The sequence below is a fragment of the Adiantum capillus-veneris genome, chromosome 15 (assembly GCF_014529385.1).
Source record: "Adiantum capillus-veneris isolate H3 chromosome 15, ASM1452938v2, whole genome shotgun sequence".
Classification (NCBI taxonomy): Eukaryota; Viridiplantae; Streptophyta; class Polypodiopsida; order Polypodiales; family Pteridaceae; genus Adiantum; species Adiantum capillus-veneris.
This window is the reverse complement of record NC_140945.1, coordinates 98,234,731-98,262,549: the sequence shown is the minus strand read 5'-3', so window position 1 is coordinate 98,262,549 and position 27,819 is coordinate 98,234,731. Positions and strand designations below refer to the sequence as shown.

The window sequence follows — 27,819 nt, the reverse complement described above, 5'->3', positions numbered from 1 at the left end:
TTTCGATGTAGACTCCCCGACTTGAGTTGTCTCTCCGAGTGGTGTATTATCTGTTCAGGTTGAAGGATTTCCTCAGTCTCTTCGACTTCTGGAGGATCTTCTTGTATGGGCGCCACTGGAGGAGGTCCAACATAGGGTCGCAGGAGACTGACATGAAAAGCATTATGGATTCGCCAATTATAAGGTAAATCCAATCTGAAAGTCACATCATTGACTTTATCTGTAATTTTGAAAGGGCCGTAGAATCTATGGGAAAGTTTGACAACTTTCCCTTTGCCGACCCGCTTTTTCAATCTAGCTTTCTCAAACCGAAGCAGGACATATTGTCCTTTTTCAAGATTGAGATTCCTTCTGTGCTTGTCTGCTTTTCTCTTCTGTTGCTCTTGAGTACGAAGAATCGCTTGCTTTACTTGTTGATGGGCAATATCAATATTGCGCACAAATTCATCTGCGGCGAAGATGTTTTGTTTGGTCACCATAATAGGAAGTAAGAGTGGCTTCCCGTAAATAATTTCGAAGGGGGCTTTACCAGTTAAGGAATGTATGGTATTATTATACGCAAACTCAACTATTGGTAAGTACTGTTCCCATTCGGATTGTCGTTCCGAAACATAGCACTTGAGGAGATCTAAAACAGTGGCATTAGCGATTTCGCTTTGACCATCTGTTTGAGGGTGATAAGCTGATGAAAAATCAAGCTTAGTTCCCAAGTTTTCAAACAATGCCTGCCAAAATAGACTAGTCATGCGGGGATCTCTATCGCTGACAATAGTCTTTGGCAATCCATGGTGTTTAAAAATCTGAGCTAGAAATATTCTAGCCATGTGATCAGCTTTGATCGTCTTCTTTACTGGAAGAAAATGGGCTTGCTTACTGAATCTGTCTACTATAGTCCAGATTGAATCATTTCTATTCTTGGATCGAGGAAGATCCGTAATAAAATCCATGGCAATACTTTCCCATGGCGTGTTAGGCACAGGGAGCGGCTGAAGCTTGCCATAAACTTTATGTCTGTCATATTTTACCTTTTTGCAGACTTAACACTCACGTACATATTTTTCAATGTCCGCACGGAGTGTTGGCCAAAAGAAATACCTTTCGAGGGCACTAGTGGTGGAAGCAATTCCCCGATGCCCGGCATAAGGAGAATTATGTGCTTTATCCATCACCTTTTGTTGTAAGGGCTGAGCTATGCATATTGCTTGTTGACGATAGAGTGTATTATCCTTGATAGAATAAGGTGTCTTTGAGTGACTAGCTTGAAGATCTGCCCAAATTGTGGCGAAGTCTGGATCTTGAGGATACATCTCGCTGAGAGATTCTAGTTCCTCATGATAAATTGTTGTTAGTGCATTGATCTTTGGACGCCTGGAGAGAGCATCTGCAACTGCATTCTTTGTTCCAGAAGTGTGTAAAATCTGAAAATGAAACATTGAAAGAAAGTTGGCCCATCTCATCTGCTTTTCTGATAACTTTATCTGTGTGAGAAAGTAGCGAAGACTTTGATGATCTGTCTTGATAATAAAATCAGCTCCTAATAGATAGTGTTTCCAAATGGAAAGAGCATGAATTACTGCCATTAGCTCTTTTTCGTATATGGAGGCATGCAACTCTGCATCTCTAAGGCGCCGACTTTCATAGGCTATCGCGTGACCCTCTTGGTTCAAAACTGCTCCTACACAATCTCCAGATGCATCGCAGTATACCTCGAAAGGTTTGCGAAGATCAGGGACGGTGAGAACAGGTCCGTGATTGAGTAGATACTTAAGCTTTTTGAAAGCTTGTTTTTGTCCAGACCCCCAATGGAATGGAATCCGCTTCTTTGTCAGGTCATGGAGGGGACCTGCTATCGCGGCAAAAGCTCGAATGAAACGCCGATAATAAGAACAGAGGCCAAGGAAACTTCGTACATCATGTACTGTAGTTGGCGTAGGCCATTCTACAACTGCTTGAATCTTATCAGGGTCCATTCTCACCTGGTTGTGAGATACTATATGGCCCAAATAGTGGATTTCTTTTAGAAAGAACTCACTCTTCTTAGCATTCACAAATAATTTGTGTTTGCGTAATTCTTCAAACACTAAGGCGAGATGCTTATAGTGTTCCTCTTCCGTCTCTGAGAAGATTAAGACGTCATCAAAGAAAACGCCTGTAAAGCTTCTGTATGAGTGGAAGATTCTATCCATCATTCTGTTGAATGTATCTGGTGCATTAGTGAGCCCAAAAGGCATCACTAGAAATTCATACAACCCGAAGGTTGTTCTAAATGAAGTCTTATGCACATCCTGAGGAGCTATGCGGATTTGATGATAACCGCTCTTCAAGTCTATACGACTAAAGACACTGGCTCCTTGTAACTTATCAAGAATGTCGTCAATCCGAGGGATTGGAAATCGATTCTTGATTGTGATCTTGTTTAGAGATCTATAGTCTATGCACATGCGGAATGTGCCATCCTTTTTCTGTACTAGCAAGACAGGTGAACAATATGGAGAAGTACTAGGCCTTATTAAGCCCTTCCCCAAAAGTTCGTTAACCTGCTTGAGAATTTCCTCTTGCTGCATTAGACTAACTCGATAAGGGGGCTGATTTGGAGAACTTCCTGGGATCAAATCAATTGTATGATCCTCAGGTCGCGAAGGTGGGAGTTCATTTGGAAGTTCATCTGCAAAACAATCTTTATATCTTTCTATTAACTTAAGTCTTTTTTGCTCTAAAGAGGAAGAAAGTTGTGAAACAGACACATCTCTCTCTCTTGCAAAAATCAAGTACGCTGAAACACACTTTTTCATTTCTTTCTTGATGGCAATGTGATTGGCGATAGGAATACTCCAATCACCTGCATCTGCAAGTACAAGATACTCCTTTCCTTTATGAGCAAAAGATAAGGTTTTCTGAACATAGTCAGGAATGGGATGCATCTTGTAGTGCCAAGGCATTCCCAAGATAACATCGCATCCTTCAAGTGAAGCTAGTAAGAAAGACTCTTGATCCTTGTAGTCGTCGACCTTTAGATTCAACTTCCCTATGATTGGAGTAGAGTTTGAGTTCTGCCTTTTGAAAGCAGATTGCGCTTGAATAGAGACTCCGAAACGATTGGGCTGCAAGTTCAGGTCGTCAGCTAGCTTGGTAGAGATGAAGTTGTCTGTGCTACCAGGGTCAAACAAAATAAGAGCCCGCTGGTTGTTGATACTACCCCATGCTTCTCACTCTTTCTTTTCCATGCTTGGTTGTATTTCCCTGTACATCTGGGACTGCATTGGAAGAGGGTGGTTGTGGAGGTTTGGTTGGACAATCACCCTTCATATGACCAACTTGTCCGCACTTGAAGCATCTTCCTTCACTAATGTAGGTTCGCAACTCAGCAGGAGAGAGATATCTCCCTTTCTTGGGCTGATTTGGCTTTGCTTCTGCTTCGGAGGCGGTTCTTTTCTTCTTTTGAGAAGAAGTAGAAGAGGTAGGCTGCTCATGGAGAGCCTTCTGCTTAGCATGGTAAGTGCTTTGCTCCATCTTCCTTGGAGTACCCTTGTCATGTATTCCATCAGCTATGCGGGCTGATTCCATAAGTATGTGCAAGTTACCTCGAGGGTAAAGCTTCATAGCCTTTTGCAAGGCTTCATGCAAACCTGCTTCAAACTTGCGCATCTTCTCCGAATCGTCAATCTTCTTGAATGGAGTGACTTTCAAGAGAACGTCCCAAAACCTATCCACATAGCGTGGAACAGTTTCGTTCTCTGACTGTGAAAGTCGATCCCATTCTTTCTTTACCTCTTCCTCATAGTCTGGAGGAAGGAACTGTGCGTAGAACTCCTTGAAAGCGGTCCAATCTTGGGGTTTGCGATCTTCCAGGATAAGGGTTAACCACCAATTGCTGGCGGTGCCTTTCAGGTACAAACTAACATGGCGAAGCTTGGATCTTTCTTTAAAATTCCCTTCAGCAAATGCAACTTCAAATTGGCGGATGAAAGCCAAAGCTTTGTCATTATCACGCCGTCCATTGTAGGTGTCGAATTTCACATCTCTATCTCCCGACTTGAATGTTTTCTGCCTGTGGTGCTTCTTCTTATGGTGCTCCTTCTTTCTATGCTTAGACTCCTTGGGGACAGGAGTCCTTTCCCTTGAATGTACTTGCTGCGACGGATTGTCGAGAAACATGTCTTCCGAAGAAACTATGTCTTCCAGATCCTTCATGAAAGAGAACTGAGGGGAATCAGAGGGATCTTGCTCTTGAACTTTTGGATTAAACCGCACATGACGTTCTGGAGATTTCTTCTGCCTCTCGTGCATGCGGGAAGTTCCAATCAAAGGATCTTTTCTTGGTTGTGGCGCCTTTGGGTTCTGCGGAATTTCTCCCGACCCCATCGGCATTTTCTCCTTCCCTTTTTCAAGAGTATGAAGAATCTTTTGGACTTCTGGATGGGAGAGAGCTTTCTCCAACTCTTCCACCTGCTATTGAAGGAGAGAGAACTCTATCTCGCGTCCTCCCATTTCTGCAGTCTGCCAAGAGTTGTCAATCCCTTCAGGAAGAGAGAGAGGACCTTGCTCTGATACCACTGTCACAAAAATACGAAAGCGTAAACTGACGTTTAATTGCACTTCAAATACTCAAGAGAATTAGAGGGAGAGAGAAAACTTGACACTCCATTGGGGACCAGAAGATGGGCTGGTCCCCCCCCATAAAGAGAATATCATTATTACTAAGGGAGAATCTTTACAAGCACAGGAACGGGGCATACGCTCGTCCTCTATTCTTTCTTCTGTTCTGTTCTGACTACTGACTGAGAAAGTGTTTCCACTTTCTTTCTGCTTAGGGGATTTCCCATCTTCTGCGAGACTGGTTGGAAGCTCTCGAAAAGAGAGTCTATCTTCCAAAACAGCTCATCGGAAGCTCTCACTGAGGAGAGTCCATCTTCCGTTATGTGTTGCCTTCATGCTCATTCATTCATGCATCGAACACAAAAGAGAAACAAGCAAAATGCACACGCACATGCTTGCTATAATTTTCTGCACATAACCTGAAATTCTTACCTGTGCACACCCCTATGCCGAAACAGAGGTCTTCTTCGCGATGGAATCGCGCCAAACTTGATGTAGACTTAGGATAAGGAGAGAGAAGAGAATTTCTATGGCTGATCTGTTGAAAACAGCCCTAATCGAGGTGATTAGGGGCTGAAAACAGAGAATTACAGAAGCCGCACTTTGCTAAGAGAGCGTCTACGGCAGCTTCTCGCGATGAAACTTCACCAGAAGGTGTCTATGACTGTGAGATCCCTTGTTCTTGACATAGTTAGAGGGGACGGGGGGGGACGGGCCCTAGGGCCGGGGAACGGCCATAACCGGGCCGGGAACGGCTGGGAACGCCGAGGGACGGACGGAAAACGGGCCGGACGGGCGGGTCGCAGGGGGGGCGGACCGGGGCCGGACCGGGTTCCGACGGACCGGACGGGGACGACAGGGGTCGGATTCAAAAAAATGGCCGTTTTTGACCGTTTGCAACGGCTCTGTGCAGCCCCAACTGCCATATTTTTTAAGCCTTGGCCCTTGGGAGGCTATAAAAGGCTCCCTTGGGCCTCTTAATACTCATAGTCTCAATGCTCAATGCTCATTCCATTTCCCTCAAGCTCAAGGCTCAAGCTCATTCCATTTCCCTCAAGCTCAAGGCTCAAGTTCGAACTTTGAAGCTCTCCTCTCCCTCTTCTACCCACTTTGAAGCTCTCCTTTACTCTCTCTCCACAAAAGCTCTCCTCTAACCCTTCTAACTTCTAAGCTCTACTCTCTCGAGTCTCTCCACCATCATGTCATCTCAAGCCAACTCCACTTCTCAAGCCGCTTCTTCTCGAAGGAGGCCTGCCGTGCAAACGTGGTCGTGGTGGGATGAAGTCGACTTTAGCTCGCGTGGCAAAGGTGGCGGTGCAAGACCATGGACGTGCAAGCTATGTCCATACAAGAGATCGGGTGGTTCAAACAAAGTGCGAGCCCATCTTCTTCATGAACCCGGTCACGAGGTGAAGTTTTGCCCTCATGTAGCTCCCGAGAAGAGGTTGGATCTTCTTGAGAAACTCACGGTGTATGAGGTTGCGGAAGCGGCCAAGAGGGGCCGTTTTGTTGCCGTTGATCCCTCCGCCACGGCGACACCGCGAGAGCAAAGGGAAGCCAACCTTGACGACATCTCTCGAACCTTCAAGAGCCATGGATCTACACCGTCCTCTTCCCTTCCGCATCGCCAAACCACTCTCAACGAAAATTGGAATCCTAAATTGAAGGAAGAGGTAGATAGGTCGGTTGCCCGATTCTTCTTCCACGACCACATTGCCTTCCATGCTTCGCGGTGAGTTTCCCTTGGCATATGCACATTGCAATCTTCCATTTTGTATTCATAATGGGTTATAATTTCTCGACTCTCCATACTAACGCAACATGCTCTATTTTGTGTGGATAGGTCTCCATACTTTCGAACCATGGGTACAAAAATAGGGGAATATGGCTCCTCTTATGTGCCACCTTCATCGGAGAGGCTTCGCACCACCCTCCTTGACAAAGAGAAGCTTGCCGTGGAGCAAGCGGCCCAAGCAACAAAGGATTTGTGGGAGACCAATGGCGTCTCTCTTCTTGTAGATGGATGGAGCGACACCCGCAAGCGGTCCATCCACGGGGTGGTGGCCTACTCTCGGGGGGAGATGTACTTTGTGGAGTCACATGATGCATCCGATAGTGGCAAGGCCGCCGAGATGCTTGCTGCGGAGTGGACAAGCACCATAGAGATCACCGGCCCGGAGAATGTCCTTGGTATGGTTGCAGATGGAGAGGCGTCAAATAGGGCAGCCGGAGCTATCATTGAGGGCATGTATCCCAGCATCCATGTCACATTTTGCATGGCGCATTGCCTCAATAACCTCCTCAAGGACATAGGGAACTTGTCATGGATTTCACCCACCATTGGTGACGCCTCTCGAATTGTCTCCTTTGTGCTCAACCATCAAAAAGTGCGCCATGAATTCTCAAAGAGGAGCCACTTGTCTTTGCTCAAATATTCAGAGACATGATTTGCATTCAATTGGCTTATGCTAGGCCGCTTGTCTACATGTGGCGGAGCCTTAAGGGGCCTCTTTCTCAGTGATGAGTTCCAGGCCATGCCGGAGTCTACATCAGCAGTAGGATTGAAATGCCGAGAATGGGCCGACGACGCCGCTTGGTGGGAGGAGGTGAAGACTCTTGACGCCATGGTCAAGCCTATTCTACACCTACTTCGAGTGGTGGATGGCTTGCAGCCATGCATTGGCAAAGTCTATGAAGCCATGGATCGGATGATAGAGGCACTTGAGAAGCTTGTGCCTGACCCTGTTCAGTATGCGGAGATTCATGGCTTGTGTGAGTCGAGGTGGAATGGATACTACTCTCCACTTCATGCGGCAGCTTATGTGCTTGACCCTGAGTTTCAAGGAAGGCGTCAAGAGACCGACAAGGAGGTGAGCAAAGGATGGCGGCTTGCATTGGAGCGCCTTGAGCCTAGCAGTGACATTAGGTGCAAGATTAGAGACGAGCTACTCAACTACAGTCAAAAGAAGGGCTCCTATGGATCTGTAGATGCACAGCTTGATCGCAACAAGATTGGCTCGGTTTTGTGGTGGGAGGACTATAGAGGAGATGGCCCACATTTGCAGCGCTTGGCTGTTCGTGTCCTTAGCCAAGCATGTACCACTAGTTGCTTGGAGCAACTATGGAGTGTGTACAGCCACATTGCCTCTAAGAAGAGGAATCGCCTTGGCGTTCAGAGGGCCAATGATTTGGTGTTTGTGAGCGCTAACTTGCGCATGCTTGCCAAGAGCGTCACACACAAGGCAGATCCTTTCACTGAGTGGGAGATGGCACAAGAGAATCCATCTATGGCCGATACTCTTTTGGAGGATCTAGAGGAGGATTTCGAGCCTCAATGCGAGCCTCCCGAGCCGGAGCCTTCATACGTTGCTGACAACCTCGACTACGACGACGATGTGGAGATTCAGCAGGCGAGCACTTCTTGAGTTTGATGATCATTGATCACTCGACTCTCGAGTCTAGACTCTTGAGTCTACGACTCTACCTACTACATAGCCCTTTGTACTTTTTGTTATCCTTGAGGCCTCAGGCTTTTCCTAAGTCCTTTAGGCTTTTTGACTCTTGAGCCCTTGTGGCATGCACTTCTCATTTTGTATCCATCGATCATCGATGTTTTATTAGCACATTTCAGCCTATATGACTCGTGTTCTTTGGTCTATTTAGTGTAAATTTATGGTCAAAGTGATGCTCTATGTGTGTGGCATGTATGTAGGTCAAAAAATGCCAAAAAAACTCTTTTTTTTTTTGCCGTTCCGACCCCCATCCTCGTTTCCTGACTTTTGCCGTCCCGACCCCGTTCCCGACCCCGACCCGCCGTCCCATGTAACTATGGTTCTTGACAATGGGAGCACAAGGCTACCACATATGTCGCAAGGGGCTGCTCTCAAGCTTCAATGGAGGGCTCCGCCGCGTAGAGCACGCTCACATTAGGGGGGGTAGGTGCACTGCCAGCCCTGAAAATGGGGGAAGGGGGGCTCCTAAATAGCCATCAGGGAGAGGGGGCGCTAGGAAGAGAGAGAGGGTGAGAGTGAGAGTGAGAGAGTTAGTTTGCATTGGTAAGTGTGCCACTTGGCACACTTACTTTAAAAACTTAAAAACCATTCAACTTTTGACTTTAAAAACTTCTAGCTCATTAATTAAAAATGTGCAACTAACTAACAAATGCTACCAATGATTCTTTTATGAGAACACCAAAGGTCTGCCGGCGCAATGCCGCACTTGCACTGCACCGCCTTTACCTGTTCACACTTGTCGGGCCGCCTGCCCGGGCACGGACCGTTAAATTTAATTTAACGAAACTTACCCTAAGGCTTTATTAGCTTTATTAGCCTTAGGGTCACTGTTCTAAGGACCCCATCTGATTCATGTGCTTGTACTAACGCGCGTATTTTTCCTGAGCCTAAAATCTGAGGCTACTGCTTACCCCTTTTCTGAAGACCCGATTTCCCAATCACTAGGGCTTCAGGGTAATTTCTGCTAAGGTCCCTCTGAGGTGTTGTGGCCCGCATTTAGGCTCACCTGAGGCCTTGGAACTGCTAGGTCTATTCTGGTGTACACACAACTAATTAGATGATTTTGTTCTCGTAAATAAATTAATTATTTACAAAGTCTGACTTAGTTACACACATACATACCAAATAGAGTAGGAGAGAGCGGGCAGCCCTGCTTCACCCCAATAGTGGAGTGAATCGGTGTGTACAGACCCTCTGAGGTACGTACCTGCCCCACTACTGACCTGTATAATGCCATGACCCCCCAAATGAGCTCTGTGGGTACTCCCATCTGCTGTAATCTGCGCATCAATCTAGCTCTAGGCACTGTGTCAAATGCTTTGCGGAAATCCACAAAGCTACAATAGATCCGTCTCCCACGCGATCTACCCTCCTCAATGATGGCTCTGAGTGTCAAGATATGGTCAAGAGTAGAAAAACCCCTCCTGAACCCTGCCTGCCCGGCTGCGCGTATCCCCTCCCTCTCTGCCCATCTACTCAGCTCTGCTGCTCAAGAATAGATGCGTACAACGGTCCCAATGTGTGTCCAATCATGATAGTGCGATAATTCCCAGGCTCCATAGGGTCTCCCGACTTGAAGATAGGTACAATAGTAGATAGGCTCCAAGTATCCGGCAAGCCCTCACACATGGCACGGTTAAACATCACCGCTAGAAGCTCTGCTAGTAGATCTCTAGCATGCGTGAAATGCTCAGCCACTAAACCATCATGATCGTATGCTCTCCCAGTCCTCATGTTGTCAATGGCCTTCCTCACCATCTCCGCGGTGAAAAAAGCACATGTGTGTGGGCATGGATCTGGAGGGGCGGGAAGGGGGGGCTGCTCAGGAACTGTGTACAGAGATGATGCGTACTGGCCCCAGTCCTCTGTAGAATGATGGCGGGGGGGGGGGGGAGGAGAGTGCTCCTGAAAGAGCCGCCATGCCTCACGTGAGTCCTGACTCAAGAACAACTGATATAGATCCTGCTCTAGCCGAGCCAAAAATGCCCTCTTCTTCCGCCGCACTAGGCGTCGGAAGTCAATCTGTGACTGTCTATGAGTGATGTCCCCCAAAAGCACCTCCCTCTGAAGTCTAGCTCTAGTGTCCCGGCATTCCTCATCATACCAACTGTTCTGGGGCATGCTCCCCGAAGGGCGTCTCTGCTCAGGCTGGGTATGTGGGTATGCCTCTGCTGCTGCATCATGTAGTGTCTGTGTCAATATAGTAGTAAGCTCCTCCAGAGGTCGCCTTGGCTCCTCTGTGCATAGGCGTCTGTAGATCCCATGTATGTATATAGAGTCTGTCTCCCGCGTGAAGGTGTAACGAGTAGGGGTTGCTGTCTGCAGTCTGTGTGCTACACTAAACTGAAAAGAGATGGTGATTGACACAAGAGCATGATCCACTGCCACACCAACAGGTCTGGGTCCAACCGTGAGATCCTGGATACTAGAGATGAGGCTCGGCTGTGCCATGACATAATCCACTGTGCTGGCTTCATGTCTGTGTGGAAAGCATGTAAAACCCCCCGAAGCGGGAAATCTCTGTAGGCCATTCAAGATGGCCAATCCATGTGCAGTCCCCATGTCTATCAAGTGTCGTCCATACTCAGCGTGTTCTCCATCTTGTGATAGTCTGGATAGGCCTGTCTCTGCAGCACCCAGCTCTCTTAGCATCTCCTCTGAAGTATCATAAAATACTGTCTGATGATGGGCAATCCTAGCATTGAAATCCCCTAGAATGATGATGTCACCATCTTTAGAGAACTCCCATATGTCATCATCCAAAATAGAGAAAGGGGACTGTCCTCTGGGTGGTGCATACACTGACGTGCTCGGGGGAAAGTAGCAAATAGCAATGTAAAGATATCTGTCTGTCTCTGCTCTCAGTCTCACCCACATGTACCTAGCTTGCTTATCTCTGCGGGCTATATGTATCAATGGCTGCAACTCCTCTATGAATAACACTGCCACTCCTCCTGATCCTCGCCCTCTGCGCTCTGATCGTGTCTCCTGTCTATAGGTAGTCTCCCATCTATATCCACTAATGTGAGGCATAGACTGCCCAGGGGCCCGATGTGTCTCAGAGTAGAAGACGATGTCTCTTCCCCTGAAACTATCCTCCAAGGCGCCCACATCAAGTCGCATAGATCCATTACAATTCCACGTGGCAACTTTGAGGGTGGTCCCATGGGTCTCGCACCGTCATGTGGAGCGCCGCTCTACAATCACAACCCGGCCATCTCTGTAGAAGGCCGTCTTTCCCTTCTCCCTTGCCGCTTGAATCTCTGGCATTACCTCTCTCATATGCGCAAGCTGTGTGAGAGTGAGGTCATCTCCAAGGAATATGCCCGTTTTCTTTAGTGTAGGATGCTTCTTCAAGAAGTCCTTTGCCTCCATGAATGGGAAACGGATGATTAGAGCTCTCCCTTTTGAAGTCTCCCCATTGCCTTGTGTCTTCTTCCCCACCCTCCATGCCTTTGTATGAGTAGCCTCACTACCCATCATGCGGAGAAGTTCTTCAACTTCCCCTTTCACCTCATCTCGGTCTTTTAGACCGGTTACTCTTATATGCAAAGCTCTAGTTTTCCTTCGTTGTTCTTCTTCTATAGTCATGTTGATGATTGTAGGAGTGGGGACAGATGTGGTTTCTTTCCCTTAGCCTTTCTTAGCGACTTCTATCCACTTCTCGGCCTCATCCGCCTTCTTTTGCGTCTTCGTGATCACATCCATCCACGAAGACGTCTTTACCATCTTTTGTTTCTCCTCTTTGATCATCCGTACCTGCTCTTTGATGACCTTGATTTCCTCTACTACCGAAGGCTGGAATTCCCCCTCCTCTAGTACACTGCTCGCTCTATCAGCAAGTTCTCGCTTGAGAGCTGAGACCTCTTCTTTAAGTGCTTTGGAGTCCGCCTTAAGTGCTTGTAGCTCTGCGTGCAGGTCGTCTTTCTCTTTCTTCCACTGCGCGCCTTCGTTGAGAAACATTTGAAGAAGGTTAGCCTTTTCTTTCCACCATCCCTCCATATCTGCTTTCCAGTCTTTCATCTCCCTCTCCATTTGTGTAATCCGCTTGTTTGTAAGCACAAAGGTTGCCTTCGGATGGGGCTTACATACCGGCGAAGCAGTCATGACCTCCATCAAAAATACAAATGCACTTCTGCCAAGTCAACCCACTATGTCCACATCACACATACATCCCTGTCCCGCATAATGCATACATGTGTGTTCCCCATATCAATCGTACATTTTTTGAGATTTTCCTTTTGTGCAAATTTCTGTCAATGCTGAAATTTATGTAATTCTGAAATTCTGAAATTTCCCTGCAGGTCTGCAACTCGTGAAAAATGTAAATGTAAATTCTGTATTTTCTAATTTTGCAGGTCTGAGTAAATTTTGCAGGTCCGAAAAATTTCAAAAAATTTCAGGTGTGATTGCGCGCTATCTGCCCTGTAATGCACCTGTGGGCTTTCGGGGGGGGGGGGGGGGGGGGGGGGCGTTGTCCAGCCACGAGTAGGGGGGGCGGCGTACTGTCACAACGGGGGGGGGGGGGGGGGGGGGGCGCGGGAGGCGCAGTCCAGCTGACCACGCGTTGCTGTGAGAGAGTAAGCGTGTTACTGTCCAGCTGAGAGAGAGCGCGTGGGGCTGAGTGGGCTGCGTGGGCAGCGCTCAACAGAGCAGTAGGTGGCGTGAGGGGCTGTAGCAGTCCACGTGCTAGAGAGAGAGAGAGAGAGAGAGAGAGAGAGAGAGAGAGAGAGAGAGAGAGAGAGAGAGAGAGAGAGAAATGAAATGAAATGAAATGTTATATTAACGTCAAACTGATACAAAAGTGGTGAATCTGTTACAATGTCTGGGTACCTTAGTACTAAAGTACTAAGTGTGAAAAGTGTGAAAATAAATGTGAAAAACTAAATACAAAGTATTAAATAAACTTCTTAGGAGCATTCTAGGTGTCTGGCTAGAATGTTTCTAATCCTTTGTTGCAGTCTCCTCCGGTGAAGTGTGCTTCTGCATCTTGGCCGTGGTCGTCTCGATTTCCTAAGCTCAGTCGCTCTGTCAATTAGCGTGCCTTTGGTATGACTGTGGGTATTCCTTTGTGCTGGCTGTTGGCCTCTTGCTTCTCCTTCCACTCCTGCTTCTCTCGATCCGAAGAAATCTGTGATCGGCCTCTCAGGTTGTAGTGCTCTTTGTCTTCTCATTAGATTATCCTTGTGCCGATGTAGTTCCAGTAGGTACAAGCCTAAGCATCTTTGATCTTGGTATTGCATGATTCTATATAGAGGTCCAAAGCCTTCTTTAAAGAGGCAATGAAAACGCCCCCGTATCTCATAGTATATTGTGCAGTGGCATATGTGGTGTAATTCTGTCTCCGGCTCCATTCCGCATAACTTGCAAATTCTGCTCTCAGGTGGGATTCCCCTAAATCTGCCAAATTCAACTTCCAACTGGTTTGAGGATGTACGAATCTGACCAATAGCACATCTCAAACCATGAGACAGGTGGATATCCATGTAACTCGGGCGAATCACAAATCCATCTTCAGATAGTTGTAGGAAGTTTTCTTTGTAGTCGGCCATCTTCGTGCCCAATTCTTGTGTAGGGTCTACCCGTGTCCTCTTAGTATCCAATTGTATAAGATCCTGTCGGATGATTTTATTAATCTCGGTTCGTGTAATTGCCAGTGATGGAGCCTCAAGAGAGTATTGGAAGGGGGGTAATCTTTCCATACTAAACCCGTGTCTCCGAAACCACGAGGACAGTTGCGCATACCAGCATGATGTATCCCCTTTCATTGCTAATTGTTGAGAGGATTCGAGGGCCAATCTAGTATATCGGCAATTATTTGTATCCCACAAACCATGTATAAAGGACACTGATCGGGTAAGAGCTTCAATTTCTATCGGAGGGGCCGCTAGTTCCGCTTGGGTAATCGCGTGTGGTACGGAGGCCTTGGCTCTAATCATTCGGGAAATCATAGATACCAAAGGTGTCTCCATTGACATCCAATTATCATGATCCACAAATGGTCCCCAAATCTGGACCCCATAAAGCATAGCCAAAGCCACCACAGTATCGAAGAGCCAAAGTTTTGTTCGTGGTTCCTGAAACTGCACTTGTGAACACATCCTCTCCAACCCTCCCAAGGCCGCAAAGGCTCTGGATAATCTAGCATCTGTTGCTTTCTTAAGAGTAAACTTCGGTCCTGCAAATACCACCCCAAGGTATGTGTATGCATCTGTGTACTCTACTGTACCCTGGCCATATGCAAATGTAGGTGCCGATCTCCTGACCCACTGTGGTGTGGTGTTAAACACCATAACTTTTGTTTTACCCAAGTTTACCGATAGTCCACTGGCCTCCGCGAATTTATGTAATGCATCTAGCTGCCTCTGTATTCCATCTGGTGATTCTGCTATCAATACAATATCATCTGCATACAACAACAAAGGGATCCATGACCCTGCAAGTTGAGCCCCTCTGTCACCCTCTCTATCAATGTAATCTGATACCTCATCTATGTACATACCAAATAAAGTAGGGGACAGTGGGCACCCCTGCTTTACTCCAACGGTGGAATGAACAATGTCGGACTCCCCTTCTGGAGTACGTACATAACCAGTTACTGACCCGTATAAGGCCACGATCCCCCAAATAATCTCTTTGGGGACCCCTAACTCTTGCATCCTGCGCATCAATCTGGCCCTTGGTACTGTATCAAAAGCTTTCCGAAAATCCACAAAGCAACAATACATCCTTCTCCCGTTTGCTCTTCCTTCCTCAATAATGGCTCTGAGCGTAAGAATATGATCTAAAGTGGAATAACCCCTCCTGAATCCAGCTTGTCGTGTTGCTCTTATGCCCTCATTCTCTGCCCATCTACTCAATTTTTGTTCAAGAATGGATGCGTACAGTCGGGTCAATGTGCGACCTACCATAATGGTGCTGTAGTTCCCGGGTATCATAGGGTCCCCTGACTTGAAAATAGGTACGATAGTAGATAATTTCCAAGATTCAGGTAATCCTTCACACATGACCCGATTAAACAGCCGAGCAAGGACTTCTGAAAGTAGATCCCTGGCATGGATCAGATGTTCTGCTACTAAACCTTCATGATCATTTGCTCTTCTTGTCCTTATCTTATCAATGGCTTTTTCCACGATTTCCGTAGTAAAGAAAGTACTAGCAGCAGGGCATGGAACTAGCGGATCTGGTAATGGAGGCTGTCCAGATACCATATATAATGATGTTACTCAGGAGAAGTAATCGTCGGAGGCGGTGAGTGCTCGTGAAATAAGCGCCATGCCTCATGTGAGTCGTGACTCAAGAAGAGCTGATATAAATCCTTCTCTAGTTTGGCTAAAAATGTCCTTTTCTTGCGACGTACTATACGCCGAAGAGCAATCCGAGACTGCTTATATGTGATGATCCCAAGTGCAAGCACTTTCTGGACCTGGATTCTCGTCTCTCTGCATTCCTCGTCATACCAACTGTTTTGAGGCATGTTCCCAGCTCCTCTCTTCTGATCAGGTTGAGTATGTGGGTATGCCTCTTGTGCTGCTCCATGTAGTATCTCTGTTAACTGAGAAGTAATCTTCTCTACAGTATATACTGGCCCGGCTGCCCACATCCTATTATAAATCTTTTCCACATAGACTGAATCAGTTTCTGGCGTGAAAGTATATCTTGTGTGTGTCTTCTTCCTTTGTACTTGAGAGGCATTGTATTGGAAGGAGATTGATAAGGTCAAGAGAGCATGATCCACTACAATCCCAACCGGTCTGGGTCCCACCTTAAAGTCCTTGATACTAGAAATAAAGCTAGGTGAAGTCATGACATAATCCACTGTACTGGCCCCATGCTTGTGTGGGAAGCATGTGAATCCCCCAGATAACGGGAAATTCTCTAGACCATTAAGTATGGCCAAACCATGTATGGTTGCCATCTCCATGAGATGTCTCCCATATTCAGTGTGTTCTTTATCCTGTGAGTTTCTAGGAAGCCCCCTTTGTGATAAATCCACTTCTCTGAGCATTTCCTCAGAAGTATCATAGAATACTGCTTGAGAGTTGGCCGTTCTGGCATTAAAGTCTCCGAAGAGAACTATGTCTCCATCTCTAAAGAACTCCCATATGTCATTATTCAATATGGAGAAAGGGGACTGTCCTTTAGGTGTGAGAGAGAAAGAAAGAAAGAAAGAAAGAAAGAAAGAAAGAAAGATTTTTAACGTCTATGTCAGGCCGTCAGGCCGAAATCGGCCTATGAGACAAATCAAGTGTACATGGTGTGTATGTCATCCATCTATCGGAAAGACAAATGAAACAAAACTGATACAAAACTGAACTGAATGTAGGTAGTGGAGTATCTGAGGAGGGATGGAGCTCTATCTCTAGGGGTATATGCATGTCTATATGCTCAAGGTAGTACAATCATGAGAATGCATCACGCTATCTAGCTCCATCCTGTACTAATGGGGGGATGTAAGATGTGGTACATGGGCGGGTCTGGTGCCAAGGCTACCCGGATGAAAGCTGTTGGGTCGGCCCTCATCTAAGCCACTCGCTCCTCAGTGGCACGGCGCTCCCGGGCTCGGATCTCCTCGATCTGTCGGTGGTGGGAGCTCGCGCCCCTGTAGCCTGTGACTCGTGGTCGTCGTCTAGCTCGGCTCACCTCCGCCTGTGGGAGTGTCACTCCCCTCTGAGTGTCTGGTGAGGGAGGGGCGGCAATCCTCTGAAAGAAGTCTGTGAGCTGCGACTCTCTCCCCTCTGTCTGTGTAGTTGTGTGTGGCTGTAGTAGTGTGTCCCGATGGCTCTGTATCTCTAGTAAGAAACGTCCGAGCTGTCTCTGATCTCGAGAGTCCATGATCTCTCGGAGAGTGGGCTGTCCTCTGAATAAGGCCTCATACCTGCCTCTGATCTCAGTGTATGCTCTGCATCTACATACAAAGTGCTCCTCACTCTCCACCTCCTCTGTGTAGGCTCTGCAGACTCGCTCCTCCCTGGGGACACCAGTATGTCTCCCGATCTCAATCTCTAACCTGTGTGAAGCCACTCTCAGCTGACCAATCGCCACCCGTGAGCTATGTGGCATGTATGTGTCCATATAGAGTGGTCTCTGTATGACCCAGACAACATGGTGAGAAACTGGTCTCTGTAATCTGACATCCTCGTCCCCAAGCCAGGTGACTCCCAGACTCTCCTAGTGTGTAGCTGCCACAGATCCTGTCTCAATACCAAGTTCCTCTCACTGCGAGAGAGGTGAACATATGGTGAGTGGGGGTCGTACTGGAATGGTGGTAGGCTCTCCATGTCAAGACCGTGTCCCTCAAACCATGCTCTGACCTGTGAGTACCATGCTCTCTCATGCCCACTCTCTGATAGCTGTATAGCTGCCTCAAATGCTCTACGAGTAAGTCTGTCAGGAGGTAGCTCTCTCATCCTCTGGATGAAGCAGACTGTCTGGAATAGTGCCTCTACAACCATAGGTGGTGTGGCGAGCTCGGCTCTAATAATGTCATGTGGCACTGTCTTCTTGCTGCGGAGCAAGCGTGAGATCATACATACCTGTGGCCTCTCAAGCTGTGTCCACTGGTCAGCTGTCAATCCTGGTGCCCATACTGCCGTCGAGTACATCAAGGCTGGGGTGACTAAGGTGTCGAAAAGCCACCCCTTCGTGCGGGGTTCCTGAAAGTGTGCCTGGTGGCATCTCCGCTCTAGCATGGTCAGAGCTGCATATCCTTGGGTGAGCCTGTCAGCAGCAGCGTGCCTCATAGTGAAGGGTCCTGGTAGGCTCGTGAATGTGATGCCAAGGTAGACATAGGAGGTGACTACATCAACCTGTCCTCCTGCTGCTGTGAAGGTGGCAGCGCTCCTCACTGCACTGGATGTGTGAAAGATCATAACCTTGGTGATGCCAAGGTTCACAATCAACAGTCAACCCCCTGTGTGTGCTGAATTCGTCCAAGGCCTCAAGATGGCGTTGCAAGCCCTCGGGTGACTCTGAAATCAACACAATATCATCAGCATATAACATGATGTGGACCCGAGTACCTGCCAAGTCGCTCCCCTCTCCCCCTGCTCGCAGTATGTAGTCGGAGATCTCGTCGATGTAGAGCCCAAAGAGTGTCGGGGAGAGTGGGCATCCTTGCTTAACACCAATGGTGCTAGCAATGGTCTCTGAAAAACCGCCTGGGCAACGAACTCGACCCGTCACCCTCTCGTAGAGAGCATATATGGCCCAAATCATCTCTGTTGGTACCCCAATGCTGTGAAGGCGCTGGAAGAGTCTCTCGCGTGGGACTGTGTCAAAGGCCTTGCGGAAATCCACAAAGCAGCAATAAAGCCTCTTCTTCCGCGCCTTTGCCCCATCAATGAGGCAGCGCAGAACGAAGATGTGATCAGTGGTGGAGAAAGCTCGTCTGAAACCTGCCTGGCCTGGAGCTCGTAAACCCTCGATCTCTGCGTAGCAGCTGAGCTGTGCCTCAAGTACTGCTCCATATAGCTTGGCCATCGTGTGGCCAATCATGATAGTCCTGTAGTTCCCTGGGTCCAGGGTGTCGCCAGATTTGTGGATAGGCACTATGGTGTGCTGTGTCCACTCCTCTAGGAAGCCCTCCCCTATAGCCCGGTTGAAGACATGTGCAATCAACGGGGCTATAGTGGAGGCCGCATAAATGATGTGCTCACTCTGTAATCCAGTATGGTCAGCTGATCGTCTGTGCTGCATGCGGTGTATGGCCCTCTCTACCATCTCTGCTGTAAAGAAGGAGGAGCACGTGGGGCGTGGCTCGTGTGGCTGTGGGATAGGAGGCTGCCCTGGCACCTCATAAAGTCGCTCTGCATAATCATGCCATATCTGTGGATCCTCAATAGCTGTAGTCGGACGTGGCTCGCGCAGGGTGCGCCATGCCGTCGCGCTATCCATGCTCATGAATAGGCGGTATAGCTCAAGCTCCTGTACCTCTTCGAATGCTCACCGCTTTTGGCGTGTCAGCGTCTTCATATGCCGTCTGGCCTCTCTCTCTGTGATCTCTCCTAAGGCTCGTCGTGAACGGAGGCGTCGGTATAGCTCTCTGCACTCATCATCATACCAGCGGTTCTGAGGCATAGTCTCGGGGGGGGGGAGTGCGTCCTGTGTGAGTGGTGTGTGGAAAAGAGCTAATAGCTGAAGTGTGGAGAACGGAAGAGATATTTGATGTGAGAACTGAGAGTGGTGTGGATGGGTGGAGGAGGCATAGGCCATGCTCGACCTCGGCCGAGTAAAGAGAGGCTAGCTCATGTGTGAAATGGACCCTCCCTCTGTAACTCCATGTGGCATACAAGTCAGGCCCCCTGAGGTGGGCCACTGGACCATCCCGTTATAAATAACGAGACGGTGCTGGGAGCCAAGTCGAAGTAGATGTCGTCCGTAGGCTGTGACTGGAGCTCTGTCTGCTGTATCTCTCATAGTAGCCTCCTCATCTAGAGTGTGTAGTGCCTCTGGGTCCTCGTGGTCATATGCCTCACACTGCTCACTGCGCGTACGAGCATTGAAGTCTCCGATAAGGAAGACTTCACCCAGTGTGGAGTACTCCATAATCTCCTCCGTGAGGCATGCGTACGGTGACTCTTGCTCAATAGGGGCGAATCTGGAGCGAGAAAAGAAAGAAAGAAAGAAAGAAAGATTTTTAACGTCTATGTCAGGCCGAAATCGGCCTATGAGACAAATCAAATGTACATTGTGTGTATGTCATCCGTCTATCGGAAAGACAAATGAAACAAAATTGATACAAAACTGAACTGAATGTAGGTAGTGGAGTATCTGAGGAGGGATGGAGCTCTATCTCTAGGGGTATATGCATGTCTGTATGCTCAGGGTAGTACAATCATGAGAATGCATCAAGCTATCTAGCTCAATCCTGTACTAATGGGGGGATGTAAGATGTGGTACATGGGTGGGTCTGGTGTCAAGGCTACCCGGATGAAAGCTGTCGGGTCAGCCCTCATCTGAGCCACTGGCTCCTCAGTGGCACGGCGCTCCCGGGCTCGGATCTCCTCGATCTGTCGGTGGTGGGAGCTCGCGCCCGTGTAGCCTGTGACTCGTGGTCGTCGTCTAGCTCGGTTCACCTCCGCCTGTGGGAGTGTCACTCCCCTCTGAGTGTCTGGTGAGGGGGGGGCGGAAATCCTCTGAAAGAAGTCTGTGAGCTGCGACTGTCTCCCCTCTGTCTGTGTAGCTGTGTGTGGCTGTAGTAGTGTGTCCCGATGGCTCTGTATCTCTAGTAAGAAACGTCCGAGCTGTCTCTGATCTCGAGATTCCATGATCTCTCGGAGAGTGGGCTGTCCTCTAAATAGGGCCTCATACCTGCCTCTGATCTCAGTGTATGCTCTGCATCTACATACAAAGTGCTCCTCACTCTCCACCTCCTCTGTGCAGGCTCTGCAGATACGCTCCCCCCTGGGAACACCAGTATGTCTCCCGATCTCAATCTCTAACCTGTGTGAAGCCACTCTCAGCTGACCAATCGCCACCCGTGAGCTATGTGGCATATATATGTCCATGTAGCGTGGTCTCTGTATGAACCCCCCAGACAATATGGTGAGAAACTGGTCTCTGTAATCTGACATCCTCGTCCCCAAGCTAGGTGCCTCCCAGACTCTCTTAGTGTATAGCTGCCACAGATCCTGTCTCAATACCAAGTTCCTCTCACTGCGAAAGAGGTGAACATATGGTGAGTGGGGGTCGTACTGGAATGGTGGTAGGCTCTCCATGTCAAGACCGTGTCCCTCAAACCATGCTCTGACCTGTGAGTACCATTCTCTCTCATGCCCACTCTCTGATAGCTGTATAGCTGCCTCAAATGCTCTACGGGTAAGTCTGTCAGGAGGTAGCTCTCTCATCCTCTGGATGAAGCAAACTGTCTGGAATAGTGCCTCTACAACCATAGGTGGTGTGGCGAGCTCGGCTCTAATAATGTTGTGTGGCACTGTCTTCTTGCTGCGGAGCAAGCGTGAGATCATATATACCTGTGGTCTCTCAAGTTGTGTCCACTGGTCAGCTGTCAATCCTGGTGCCCATACTGCCGCCGAGTACATCAAGGCCGGGGTGACTAAGGTGTCGAAAAGCCACCGCTTCGTGCGGGGCTCCTGAAAGTGTGCCTGGTGGCATCTCCGCTCTAGCATGGCCAGAGCTGCATATCCTCAGGTGAGCCTGTCAACAGCAGCCTTCCTTATAGTGAAGGGTCCTGGTAGGCTGGTGAATGTGATGCCAAGGTAGACATAAGAGGTGACTACATCAACCTGTCCTCCTGCTGCTGTGAAGGTGGCGGCGCTCCTCACTGCACTGGATGTGTGAAAGATCATAATCTTGGTTTTGCCAAGGTTCACAGTCAACCCCCTGTGTGTGCTGAATTCGTCCAAGGCCTCAAGATGGCGTTGCAAGCCCTCGGGTGACTCTGAAATCAACACAATATCATCAGCATATAACATGATGTGGACCCGAGTACCTGCCAAGTCGCTCCCCTCTCCCCCTGCTCGCAGTATGTAGTCGGAGATCTCGTCGATGTATAGCCCAAAGAGTGTCGGGGAGAGTGGGCATCCTTGCTTAACACCAATGGTGCTAGCAATGGTCTCTGAAAAACCGCCTGGGCAACGAACCCGACCCGTCACCCTCTCATAGAGAGCATATATGGCCCAAATCATCTCTGTTGGTACCCCAATGCTGTGAAGGCGTTGGAAGAGTCTCTCGCGTGGGACTGTGTCAAAGGCCTTGCGGAAGTCCACAAAGCAGCAGTAAAGCCTCTTCTTCCGCGCCTTTGCCCCATCAATGAGGCAGCGCAGAACGAAGATGTGGTCAATGGTGGAGAAAGCTCGTCTGAAACCTGCCTGGCTTGGAGCTCGTAAACCCTCGATCTCTGCGTAGCAGCTGAGCTGTGCCTCAAGTACTGCTCCATATAGCTTGGCCATCGTGTGGCCAATCATGATAGTCCTGTAGTTCCCTGGGTCCAGGGTGTCGCCAGATTTGTGGATAGGCACTATGGTGTGCTGTGTCCACTCCTCTGGGAAGCCCTCCCCTATAGCCCAGTTGAAGACATGTGCAATCAACGGGGCTATAGTGGAGGCCGCATAAATGATGTGCTCACTCTGTAATCCAGTATGGTCAGCTGATCGTCTGTGCTGCATGCGGCGTATGGCCCTCTCTACCATCTCTGCTGTAAAGGAGGAGCACGTGGGGCGAGGCTCGTGTGGTTGTGGAATAGGAGGCTGCCCTGGCACTTCATAAAGTCGCTCTACATAATCATGCCATATCTGTGGATCCTCAATAGCTGTAGTCGGACGTGGCTCGCGCAGGGTGCGCCATGCCGTCGCGCTATCCATGCTCATGAATAGGCGGTATAGCTCAAGCTCATGTGCCTCTTCGAATGCTCACCGCTTTTGGCGTGTCAGCGTCTTCATATGCCGTCTGGCCTCTCTCTCTGTGATCTCTCCTAAGGCTCGCCGTGCATGGAGGCGTCGGTATAGCTCTCTGCACTCATCATCATACCAGCGGTTCTGAGGCATAGCCCCGGGGGGGGGGAGTGCGTCCTGTGTGAGTGGTGTGTGGAAAAGAGCTAATAGCTGAAGTGTGGAGAACGGAAGAGATATGTGATGTGAGAACTGGGAGTGGTGTGGATGGGTGGAGGAGACATAGGCCATGTTCGACCTTGGCCGAGTAAATAGAGGCTAGCTCATGTGTGAAATGGATGGTGGTGTGTGGAGTGTGTGTTGTGGAGCTGTGTGTGATGGTATCTCCGGTGATGGAGAAAGAGAGGTATGTGTGGTCGGCTCCGATGGGTATGGGTGGAATGGTGAAGGATGTGATAAGGTGTGTAGCCTCCCTGGGTCCCAGAATATAGTCGACTGTACTCCCCCCTCCTTCTGCAACTCCATGTGGCATACAAGTCAGGCCCCCTGAGGTGGGCCACTGGTCCATCCCGTTATAAATAACGAGACGGTGCTGGGAGCCAAGTCGAAGTAGATGTCGTCCGTAAGCTGTGACTGGAGCTCTGTCTGCTGTGTCTCTCATAGTAGCCTCCTCATCTAGAGTGTGTAGTGTCTTTGGGTCCTCATGGTCATATGTCTCACACTCCTCACTGCGTGTACGAGCATTGAAGTCTCCCATAAGGAAGACTTCACCTAGTGTGGAGTACTCCATAATCTCCTCCGTGAGGCATGCGTACGGTGACTCCTGCTCAATAGGGGCGAATCTGGAGCCTGTGGGAGCAAAGTAGCAAAGGGCAATGTAGACGATCCTGTCTCGTGAGAGCTCGAGGCGAATCCACATGTAGCGGGCCTGTGGGTCCCGGGAAACAATCTGTAGTCTGCTGTGAAGCCCCTGTCTAAAGAGTATGGCCACTCCTCCTGAGCCGCGAGTGGTGTGCTGGCGCATACATCCTCGATGTAGAGACTCCCACTGGAATCCATGTATCCGTGGTAACCCTCTCTCCGGGCTCTCGTGTGTCTCTGTAAGTAGAATGATGTCTCGACCTCTCATCACCTCCTCAAGTCTCTCTAGGTGTGTCCATAGGTCTCCATTGCAATTCCAAACCGTGACATGAATCTCCTCGTGTGTCCCACAGGCCGCGAGTCCCTATGCGATGGTCTTGCCATCAATGATAACCCTACCATCTCGATATACTGCCTTCTTCCCTTCTTTGCGGGCTTGGTGGACTCGAGGCATGCACGCGCGACGGTGATCTTGTTGCATCTTTGTGAGGTTATCATCAAGATAAATCGGGGGGCCGTCTATCCCTCTCAAGATGACCCTCTTTCGGAGGAAGGAAGTTCGAGACTCCTCGGAGGCGAATTGGAGGATGAGAGAGAGAGAGAGAGGAAGAAGAAATGAGTTCAAGGGTTAACGAATAGCTTTGGACATCCTTTGGTTGTCTCAGGCTCAAGGTTTTCAAATTAACATTAAAGAAACAAATAATTATTTAAAGGATCACCACTTAAAAGCCATCATCGTCTTATCTCTGAAGTAAAAAAACACAACCAAACAGTAAGGTCTTTGCCACTGGCAAGCCAAGAAGCTTATAGCTGTTTTGAGGTGTAATTAACCATGTCTGTTAACATTTTTTTGTGTAGATACATGGCGCTCAGGTGTATGTCCAGAAGATATAAGAACAGGCATCAACTCTTTAGACCCTAAGGCTTTGAGAGCAATCAGTGTAAATGAGGTATGTTTTGGCAATGCTACAGGACTGTATGCTTGGAAGGGGAAAACGTTCTTATTTTGTCTTTATGAATGGTGGTAACATTGTCTTAGAATTTAGTAGGTTGTCAAGGATTAGTGCCATTTGTTAAACTTCAGAAGAAATTTTCAAAGTTCATTGAACGATTCTACTAAACTAGTCTTGGAGGGGTTGGTTAATATAGAGTGCTCATCCGTAATGAACAAGTTGTGTCCAGCTCCAGGATATCGGGTCCATGTCCAGGAGATGGGGTTTGTGCTCCATATCCTGGAGAAGGACAAAACTTCTCGAAGGCAAGAAAAGCTGTTTTCCCAGGAGGCGGAAGCAACACAGTGATAGAAAGATGTGTGCTGCCACGTAGGTGTGAATAATAGGCCTGTCTGTTGTGCTATCCAATCAAACAGCAATTAAGATCATCTTTTCTTTTTCACCTTAGACTGTGAATAACAAGTCTGCCTGTTGTACTATTCAATGAAATATCATTTAATACTCCATCTAATTGTGACTCTTTTAGAAAGATTATTCTATGAGTGATGTGGAACCCAAACTGGTGGGTTCATCTAGTTGTAGAACTGTTGCCCTGTCAAAGGTGACAGCCAACACAAAGCCATATTAAGAATTCTGTTTGAAGGATCACTTAAAAGTCAAAGTAACCTCAGATATCCAGAGCCAAGACCTTATAGGGGACCCCAAGCAGTGTTTACATTTCCTATATATCCCAAAGTTACCCGGAACGGGACGTGAACGGGGGGAGGAGGGGGGGCCGGAACGGTAGACTAAAGAAACACTTGAATTGCTTCCCTTCAGCTTAGCTTCAAATCTGTTCCTAAAAAACCCCAAAACGGCCTCCAAATCTGCCCCCAAACCTTCCCTCAAACAGTCCCATATCTGCCCCCAAACAGCCTCAAATATGCCCCCAAATAGCCCCATTTACCTGTTCCGCCCCGTTCCAGAACGACGTTCCGTTCCCGACCTTGTTCCGGGAGCCCGGACCCATCTGGAACGCTGTTTCAGAATGTTCGCCCGTTCCTTGTTACACTGATAAATCCCATCTGATTTTAACGACGTTCCGTTCCCGACCTTCTTCCGGGAGCCCGGACCCATCTGGAACGCCGTTTCAGAATGTTCGCCCGTTCCTTGTTACACTGATAAATCCCATCTGATTTTAGCTATGGTCTCACAAATTGTTGCATGAGTAAGCTGCTCACCCGAGCATGCTCACTTTCTACGGTCTCCTTGATTTGATCCTTCCATTAGTTAATAATAATAATAATAATAATAATCATTAATAATAACTGCCCAAAGGCTAGAAACCACCTCTACATGAGAGGACTACATCAGAAACATGGGGAGACTCCCAGTGAGAAAAAGTATGTACAATGGGGGCTAGATCAAGAGATGGGAAGAGGAAAGAGCCACACTGGTGGCCGGTAGTGCCATCTAGGCGCACCGAAAACCATGGTGAAGAACGGTTCTAAGTGCCATAGTCAAAGCCTCTCGGCCCTCCCACATGCGACCGGAGCTGCCCCGAAGTCTCTCAAACTGACCCGTGAGTGTATGTATGAGCTCCAACCAAATGTCACGAAGAGTCTCTACAGGTAGAACAGGGCGAGCCTCGAAGATGCGAAAGTAGCGGGCCTGCCAAATGAACCAGAGTGTCAGGCCGCAGATAGGCTCCCAACACCACTCTCTATCATTGCACCAGTCCCTGGGGATGAGCTCTGTGGCAAGCTGCATTGTAGGTCTACCCTCCTGGATCACTATCATCCTGCTGGTGGAAGCCAACTCAAAGTGGAGTGCTTGGCCCGTGAGAGTGGACCAAGCTGCAACACCCTAAGTGTACTGCCGGGCTGTAGAGAGAACTGACATCAGTCGGAGAACCGAAAGCGAAACCTATTATGCCATGGGGCAATCCCACAAACAATGTCACTGACTCTCGAAAGGATGGCCATATGCTGCCGGGAAGCCGCTGTGTACCAACCAACTTCCAATTGCTGTAGCCCTATGTGCTACAAGCCACAGAAACATAACAACTCTCCTCGGCTTCCTGCTATCGCACAACCCCTCCTAAAATCCTGATGAGAACTCGGTTGTGAGACTCTCCTCCTGCTAGTGAAGTGTTGCAGCTGGTCGAGCCTCTCTCTGTGCTGTCAGTATGTGTCGCCCCAAGCGAGCTGTATACAGGAAAAAAGGAGTCCTTGGGTGATCGGCTGAAGAGAAAGCATCCCGCCAAAACCACTCTCCCGCATCCCACTGCACTTGTGCGATGCCTATCGATGGGAAGAAAACTCATGACGCCTCTCCTCCGTGTTGGCAAGCTCCTGGCGAGCTTGCTGCAACTGCTCCTCCAAGTAGGGACTGTCAGGGTGTTGCTCTTGCATCCTCTGCAGGGAAGCAACGCCTCGTCGAAGACGCTGCTCCTCCTCTCTCGCTGTAGCCACGTAGACTCCTGAAGCAAGAACCGACTAAGTTGAGCAAGTCCAGAGGCCACTCTGTCAGCAGGAGAGTCCTGCATGTCCAAGCCCTCCGTCCAAACAGCCACCACTCGCTCTCTGAGCTCAGAGTCCAGCAAGATCCTCTCAGGGATGCGTAGCATCGTGCTGCCCGTCCTCTATCTATGTGTCACTGTGAGGATCATTGGTGCATGGTCCAAAAAGGATGTCCCAACCAAGATGCAAACTGACCCACCCCAGTCACAAATGCGGTCACTAGCATAGAAGCGATCTATCCTAGATAGATTCACTCCTCCAACTCTGCGATCAAAACGGGAGAAAACCAGGCTGTCAGGGGGTCGTACAAAACCTAAGTGCTACCAATCATCAGAAACCCTCATAGTCATACAAAACCGTTCCCAAGCTGCCAGCTCAGTCTCGTGTACCGTGACATGGCCACCTCCAATCCAATCAGAGGGGTCCTCCAACATGTTGAAGTCCTCCCCAACACACGACTGCTTTGCATGCGGCAAAGACTCCGCAACCTGAGATCAGAACTCTGCCCGTGGACTTGCCACATTGGGTGCATAAATGTTAAGGAAACCCATAAGGCAACCCTGAACCTGCATAGTAATCCATTGAGCTACAATATACCTCTCCCCACAATGGCCTGCTGCAAAGAATCCGCAATAGTCATACATACCTCTCCCTAGATGCCTCCAGGTCCAAATGCACCTAACCAAAACGTCTCATAGTGACCACGCATAACCTGACCACACCGTCTAATGCAGCTCTCACAAAGATGATGCTTCTGTAGCTCAGGCGGCTCTCACCACCCACGAGGCATCTCTGAAGCTCCTGACGCAACCGACCCCTCTGACGTTGAAACTGGGGCCCTCCTAATCCTTGCACATTCCATGAGATGATCCTCATAGAGTTGGTGAGAGAAAACAGATGCTGCAACAGTAGCCAACCTCGCTATCTTTGAGGCCCGTTTGGATGGGGAGTAATCCGTATCCGAACGACCTCTAGACAAGCGTGAATGGAGTGTGATTGTCCCGCCCAAGCCCAAGCCGAGCGTGCAGCCCGAAGGGCTACATCT

General features: G+C 48.7%; 1 protein-coding gene and 1 pseudogene across 1 annotated transcript in view; one reads left to right on the top strand and one right to left on the bottom strand.

The window, feature by feature from the left end:
• LOC147441131 (Pseudouridine synthase family protein) overlaps nt 1–27,819 on the top strand; it is a 152,213-nt gene that overhangs the window by 49,923 nt on the left and 74,471 nt on the right. Inside the window, exon 5 of the mRNA XM_086482848.1 lies at nt 24,179–24,270. Within this exon, the coding sequence (XP_086338974.1) occupies nt 24,179–24,270 (92 nt within the window). The remainder of the gene's footprint in view (nt 1–24,178; nt 24,271–27,819) is intronic.
• Nucleotides 12,271–23,875, bottom strand: LOC147441133 (uncharacterized; annotated as a pseudogene).